Genomic DNA, 7473 nt, shown 5'->3' on the forward strand with positions numbered 1-7473 from the left:
TTTAAAAGCAAAGATACTGCCACCAAATTAATCATTCTCACAATCCATTTCAGTGAAGATTATTTAGGAAGTTGATGACACTAATCTATAAAATATAACAACTCCTTCACATTCTATCTCCCGGTTTTAGTAGTTTCTTGGTTTTGTCTTCTCCCAACATGTACTACCTTCTTGGTGACCAGAGTCTTAGAGGTACCTGCTGTCATCCCCACATAAGTTTTTCCCTGTGCAGGTGGCTCTGAGGCTAGAAGCCGAAGCTCAGACCAGTCAAGGTCCAAGCCAGCACTCTCTCTTACTTTCATTTTGGCTACTACAGATATCAATAACCAAGAGATTACATAGTTTGCTTTTTTCTTATCAGTTTCCATTTCCTCAAGTACCTAGTGAACCAATGCCCCAGGAATTGGATCTATCTCTAAATTCCACTGGTAAAATTTACCTCTTGCAATTGATTACAGCACATCTGCTGCTTCATACCATGGGTGCCTATGTGGCCACCCAGGAATCAAAGGTTCCTCGTCCTCTGCCCTTTCATCCTACCTCTTCCCAAACCACTTGTTTCCATGAGCCAGGGCCAAGCTAGCAAATCCTACTTCTGACACCAGTTCTGCAGGTGCTTTCTTTGACACCAACCAATTCTCCAACACCAACTAATTTTACAACAATTCAATTAAATTCTGATACTATCTACCTGGAGTTAGCATCAGATTCCACAAATTAAAGGGTTCAGTAACACAAGATTGTCCCCACTCCGGCGGCCAGTCACAATGTTACCAGAAAACTGGGTTAACCTCTCAGTGGATGTCAAGGCAAAAGACACAAAGGAGACAGAGATTAGGAGGAGGAAGGGTTTATTACTTGTAGCAAGTAAGGTGAACACCAGGAATCTTTCCCAAAGCAGCATCTCCCTGAACAGCATGATTGGGGAAGTTTTAAGCAAAGGGCTCATACGTATTCACGAAGGGGCCTGAGCAAGGGAATTCTGCATAGAATTGAGGCAAAGGTCGAGAGAGTCCCAGCTTTAGTGGACTGAAGTCAGAAAAGGTCAACATTATCATCCCTTAGGTTCCAGTGGCTCTGGTAATTGGGTGCTCACTCAGAGGAGGGGTTTAAATTCTGAAAAACAGCTCAAGCAAGCGCTTCAGGCTGATCTTGAAACAGAACTGGGAGTCTTTGCAACGGATTTGTTGTCTCTTTGCTATGGTTACTTCTCTTGCCTGCTAACAGTCTTGTTTTTTCCCTTAAGATCTTTATTACTGAGACCTCTTGAAGGGCAGGCATTGTGCCAGGCTTAGATCACAAAATGGCTTAGGCCAAAAACGGCTTCTCTTATGTCAAAAAGCTATATCTGATTCTTTTCCTCTGGGGACACCCTAACCTATCTGCTTACAAAATGTCCCAGGTTGCCACCTATACTTCTGACCAACCAGCTGTAAGTTCTAGGGTTCTATGACCCTCTACTCAGGTTTGAAAATTTGCTTAGAACAGCTCACAGAACTCGGGAAAACACCGTACTTACATGTCCTGATTAATACAAAGGGTATAATTCAGGAATAGCCTGAAAGACATGCATAGGGCAAGGCACGCGTGGCGGAATGTCACAGAACTTCCACGCCCTCTGCAGGTATACCCCCCTCCCAACACCTTGATAATGTTCACCAACCCAGAAGCTCTGCGAGAGTTTTTATAGAGCTCAGTCTCCAACCCCCTTCCCCAACCAGAAGACTGGGGGTGAGACTGAAACATCTCACTCTCTGATCAGTTCTTTCTGGTGACCAGCCCCATCCTGAGGCTATTCAGGGGTCCCACCTTAACTCACCTTATTAGCATAAATTCAGGTGTGATTGAAAGGGGCTTGTAAAAATAACAAAAGACACTCTTATCACTCAGGAAATTCAAAAGGTTTTAGGAGCTTAGTGCCAGAATCTGGAGATAAGACCAAATATATTTTCTATTATACCATAATTACTCTATCTGATATGATTCGGGGTGGGAGGGGCGGGGAGTCACTTGAAAAAAATTCTCAAAGGCAAGCACTGACAGGACTTGGTAGACCTGTGGATCCTGGAGAAGCACTGAGTTACACAGTTTAGGTTTTAATTGCTATTCTGCCACTTAACCTTCCTATGCTTCAGTTTCCTCATCTGTGAAATGGAGGTAATAATAGTATTATACTTACTTCTTAGGGTTGTCGTTAGAACTGAGGATTAGTCATTATAAAGTACCTGTTTCAGTGCCTGGGGCATCCTGTGGAGCTCAGTAAATGATAGCTTTCACCATCATGGTTACAGGAAGGTGGGAGACCCAAGTTCTAATCCCTGTTCCTGTCTGTATAGTCATTACCCCTTCTTGGCCACTTCACCATTTTTGAGTCTGTTTCCTCATCCATATAATGAAGGTATGGGTGTCCCCGCATGAGCCCAGGGCCCCTTCCATCTGGAGAAGTCTGAGTCGAAAAGATGATCAGTCAGGGCGACTCAAGGGTGTGGATAGCAGTGGCAGTACATAAGAAATTGAAGGTCGGAGCCCTCTGGACCGGAGAGGTAACAGTGTGAGAATCCCCGCCCCGCGGTGCTCCCGGCCACCAACACCCCCCACGCCCTCTCCACTTCCCCAGTTTAAAGCCCGGTGGGCCAGGCACTTAGCTATTCCAGGAATTTGAGTGCAGGTTTGGAGAGAGGAGGGGCCTCTCACCAGCCACACAGGATCGGCTTCCGCAAGAGCTGGGCGGCTACAGCGGCCTCGCACAGCTGGCAGAGCCTGGGCGGAATCGCAGGCGGGATCCTGGGCGGGTCCCAGGGGCGCCCGGCCCACTCCGCCTGCACCTCCGCCTCGCTAGGCTTGCCCAGGCTGCCAGCCACCGCGATCAGCTGCGGCGGAACCGAGGCAGAGGAAGGGGCGGAGCTGCTTTGTGGCTTGTCGCCGAGCAGTCAGCCGACTGCCGCGGGGACTGATCGGTGTCCCTGGCACCGCCAGGGATCCTGAGAGCCGACCAGGGCCTACGCCATCCGGGGCCGGGTGCGCGAACCTGCCTGGTCTAGGAAGCCGGGCGATGCCCCGCCAAGGAGTGTCTTACGGCCAGGGCCGCCCCAGGTCGGGCCGGGAGCAGGCACTGGACAGGTCCTCGGGGGCCCCCAGCCTGAGGCTCCTGTGGATGGGCTTGGCGCTGGCGTTGGCCCTGTCCGACTCCCAGGTTCTCTGGGCCCCTGCCGGGGCCCACCCTCTTCCCGCCCAAGGCCATCCCGCCAAGTTCATTCGCCTAGCGCTCCAGCTCCGGGAAGGCTTTAGCTGGTGGAACCTTACCTGCTCCGCCTGCAAAGGACTGTTCACCGCCATCGACATCAGGCTGCAGGTGAGCGCTCAAGGGGCTGCGGGAGGTGCAGGCCAGAAGGGAGGGCTGGCGGTGGCGGCTGGGGCTGAGGCCGGCGCTCCGGGGTCCCCAAGAGCATCGCTGATGGAGAGGCTGTCCTCCACAAGCCTTTACTGAATTTGCCCCCCTTTGGGGCCCCCCGCGGCTGCACACCACCACCATCACTACCTCCACTGTGACCTTCTGAAGTAAGGAAAGAGCGCGAGTTACATGCTGGGCACCGTGCCAACCCTTTTACACAGGCTGAATCTAGCCTGAAAGGTGGTTTCATGGCTGTGGTTATCTCCGCTTTACAAATGAATAGAAGCCCCGGAGCTGAAGTCACTTGTAGGAGGGGCCGGCTGCTGGGGGGTGGGCTGGACTCCCACCCTGGCGTGCCTGACTGAATCCCCTCCGCCTTACACCTGGCACCTCCGGTGCCTGGGACCAGCTGCTCACTCAAAGGGGACCTGAGTCAAGGAGTATCCAGAGGTGTGGGACTCGTTGGGGCTGGGCTGCCTTGACTGACCCTGATGGGGGTGTGAGGAGCGCTGGTTGGTGGCCGTGCTTCGTGGGGCTCCTTGGGGCATCAGGGCCCTCTCCTCGTGTGTGTCCCCAAACCCTGGTCAGTCTGTCATTCCGCCCAGCCCAAATTCCAGAGCACTCAGCAGACAGTGCCCGAGAAAGCGAGCTGCGCAAGCAAAGGCTTGAAATGCCACTGGGCTGAAAAGGAAGTGCCAGCCTGGTGACGCCCGAGTCAGGGCAGTGTCTGTGAGAGGCAGGGGTGAACCGACATCTCTTCACCACGTGGTACTGAGTCCATTCTAGCCCCAGTGTGGATGTGGAGGCCCACGGGTCGTATCCAGGTGTTGGCCTGGTCCCTGTGCTCTGTTTCTGACTTCTCGCCACTGGTTCTTCCCGCCACAGAACGAGGCCAGCGTGGCCCACGTGGGCTCCATAGCCATCAAGATATGCACGCTGCTGAAAATAGCACCTCCGGCGGTGTGCCAGTCAGCCGTCCAGCTCTTTCAGGACGACATGGTGGACGTGTGGACGCGCTCGGTGCTGCGCCCGTCTGAGGCCTGTGGTCTGCTCCTGGGCTCCTCCTGCGGACACTGGGACATCTTCTCATCTTGGAACGTCTCTTTGCCGGCCGTGCCAAAGCCATCGCCCCAGCCGCCCGAGCCCCCGGCCCCAGGCTCCCCTGTCAGCCGCGTCCTCTTCCTCACTGACCTGCACTGGGATCAAAGCTACCTGGAGGGCACAGACCCCAACTGTGAGAACCCCCTGTGCTGCCGCCAGGATTCTGGCCCGCCGCCTGCCTCCCGGCCAGGTGCTGGATACTGGGGCGAGTACAGCAAGTGTGACCTGCCCCTGCGGACCCTGGAGAGCCTGTTGAGTGGCCTGGGCCCCGCCGGCCCTTTTGATATGGTGTACTGGACGGGCGATATCCCTGCCCACAATATCTGGCAGCAGTCTCGTCAGGACCAGCTGCGGGCCCTGACCACCGTCACAGACCTCGTGAAGAAGTTCTTGGGGCCGGTGCCCGTGTACCCTGCTGTGGGCAACCACGAGACCACACCCGTCAATGGCTTCCCTCCCCCCTTCATAGAGGGCAACCAGTCTTCGCACTGGCTCTACGAGGCGATGGCCAAGGCCTGGGAGCCCTGGCTGCCTGCTGAAGCCCTTCGCACCCTCAGGTATTTGAGGCCCACGGAAACCCAGGAAGGGAGGAGAAAGATGGATGAAAGTGAAGGGAGCAGGGAACCTAGCATTATGTGTGACTACTCTAGGCTGAGTCCTCAGCTCTCTTCGCTGGCCCTCCAAATCGGACCCCACTTTCCATTTCCACCCTTAGCTCCAGCCACCCTCCTTCACAGGGTGAAGGGCTAGCAGCGCACCTCCTCCGCGGTAGTCCGGTCTTCTCTAAAATGCCTTCCCCTCTCTAACCTCCCAGCTTTTCCCAGCTTCCCCAGGCCTAGGTCCTCTTCGCTCTGGATGGCCTTTGCCTCTTCTCGCTCACTTTTCTGTCTCCTAGAGCCTTTAGTCCTCGGAGCCACTTGCTTCAATCACACGGGCCCTATAATCAGTGCTGTCTGATCTTCAGCTAGAACGTGGGCTTGAGAGTAGGGATGACGTCCTAGGTGCCTCTGCCCTCACCCAGATTCCCTGCACAGGACTGGGCATGCAGGGCTAGGGTTATGGATGCATGCTGACCCGTGTTCACTTTGTTTCAGAATTGGGGGGTTCTATGCACTTTCCCCACGCCCCGGCCTCCGCCTCATCTCTCTCAATATGAATTTTTGTTCCCGTGAGAACTTCTGGCTCTTGATCAACTCCACAGATCCTGCTGGACAGCTCCAGTGGCTGGTGGGGGAGCTTCAGGCCGCTGAGGACCGAGGAGACAAAGTGAGCAAGCGTGGTGGGAACCCAGTGGGGCAGGTGCCGGTAGGGTGGGAGGAATAGCAGGCCCTTCACAAGTAGACTTCTCTCTGGATCCGGAGCACCTGTGAGCAGAGAAGCTTGATTTTCGGGCACTCCCAACAGTGTTCCTTGGGGTTTCAGCTCACGGTCACCCTTAGAAAGTCCTTTCATTTGCTCCCCCTCTCTCTGGCCAGGAGTGCCAGCCACTGTAGGAAAGATGAGTACCAACTAGCCTGGCCAGGGCTTCCTGGACCCCTCTTGCCCTCATAACCTTCCTTAACTCCCCCCACAGGTGCATATAATTGGCCACATTCCCCCAGGGCACTGCCTGAAGAGCTGGAGCTGGAATTATTACCGAATTGTGGAGAGGTAGGAAGGAGGTGTGTTGGGGGCGAGTGGGTGAAGTCTAAAGGTCAGAAACTCCCTCAAGCGTCTCACCATCCCTGCTGCCCCACTGGGGTGGGGACGCTACTTCCTTGAAAAGGATGGAGAAAGAAAGCATCCAGTCCTCCCCAGGTCTCCTCTTCCCCCTTGCTTGAAACTTCTGAATATGATTAGTGTCTTCTGGCCAGGTATGAGAACACCTTGGCTGGTCAGTTCTTTGGCCACACCCACGTGGATGAGTTTGAGATCTTCTATGATGAGGAGACCCTAAGCCGGCCGCTATCGGTTGCCTTCCTGGCGCCCAGTGCCACCACCTACATCAGCCTCAATCCTGGTGAGTGAGGTGAAAGCAAGTTGTTGGGATAAAGGAGGTCTCTGGGATAGAGGAAGCTGATGAGAGGGAGGAAGTTGTTGGGGTAGAGGAAGGAGGGTTGGACCCAAGGCCGCCCAGGGGCAAGCTCTGCCTCCCCACTGGAGTTGCCTTTGTCCTTTCCCTCTCTGGTCAGCCCTCCCTCCTTGCAGGGTACCGTGTCTACCAAATAGATGGCAACTACTCCGGGAGCTCTCACCTGGTCCTGGACCACGAGACCTACATCCTGAACCTGACGCAGGCGAATGAGCCCGGAGCGACACCACACTGGCAGCTCCTCTACAGGGCTCGGGAAACCTATGGGCTGCCCAATGTGCTGCCCGCCGCCTGGCACGACCTGGTGTACCGCATGCGGAGTGACACGCAGCTTTTCCAGACCTTCTGGTTTCTCTACCATAAGGGCCACCCGCCCTCAGAGCCCTGTGGCACACCCTGCCGCCTCGCCACTCTGTGCGCCCAGCTCTCCGCCCGGTCAGACAGCCCTGCCCTGTGTCACCACCTGATGCCGGACGCAAACCTCCCTCCTGGCCAGAGCCTGTGGCCAAGGCCACCATTATGCTAATACCCCTAGGGCCCAGAGGTGGGAAAGTGCTTGTCTTAGAAAAGGAGCGAAAACCCCAGAAGGCCACTGTGGTGAGAAGAATGTCTGGTGGAAGAGCTTATCCCTGGGCCCAAGCACACCTCGGAAACAAGACCTCCTTTCCTGGATCTGGTTTAGCAAGATATGGGAGCGGGGCTGGCTGCTCTGAGGCTGCTATCCTTTCATGGCCGTGGAGCAGAGGTCTAAGTTTGCACTGCCCTGGGAAGACCAGACAGAAGCTGTCACCCCAGGCCTGTGCTGGCCAGCCAGGAACCCTGTACTGCTGCTGCTGCCTGGTTGCCAGGCTGTTAAAATAAAAACAAGAGACTTGGACTCCAGACCCTGCGGTGACTGTCCCAGTTTCTT

The 7473-nt window shown here is 55.0% G+C and overlaps 1 protein-coding gene across 2 annotated transcripts; it reads left to right on the forward strand.

Annotated features, from left to right (window-relative positions):
• Nucleotides 1-2818: 2818 nt before the first annotated feature.
• SMPD1 (sphingomyelin phosphodiesterase 1) lies at nucleotides 2819-7445 on the forward strand. 2 transcript variants are annotated; one of them, XM_019948333.3, is made up of 6 exons: nucleotides 2819-3352; nucleotides 4277-5049; nucleotides 5587-5758; nucleotides 6066-6142; nucleotides 6346-6491; nucleotides 6664-7006. In XM_019948333.3, exons 1-6 carry the CDS (start codon nucleotides 3053-3055, stop codon nucleotides 6774-6776), a joined length of 1581 nt encoding a protein of 526 aa, XP_019803892.1. In that variant the 5' UTR covers nucleotides 2819-3052; the 3' UTR covers nucleotides 6777-7006. The 2 variants fall into 2 exon arrangements, with proteins under 2 accessions (XP_019803892.1, XP_004326339.1); XM_004326291.4 differs by having other exon boundaries at nucleotides 2840-3352; nucleotides 6680-7445.
• Nucleotides 7446-7473: the final 28 nt, after the last annotated feature.

The sequence above is a fragment of the Tursiops truncatus genome, chromosome 8 (assembly GCF_011762595.2).
Source record: "Tursiops truncatus isolate mTurTru1 chromosome 8, mTurTru1.mat.Y, whole genome shotgun sequence".
Classification (NCBI taxonomy): Eukaryota; Metazoa; Chordata; class Mammalia; order Artiodactyla; family Delphinidae; genus Tursiops; species Tursiops truncatus.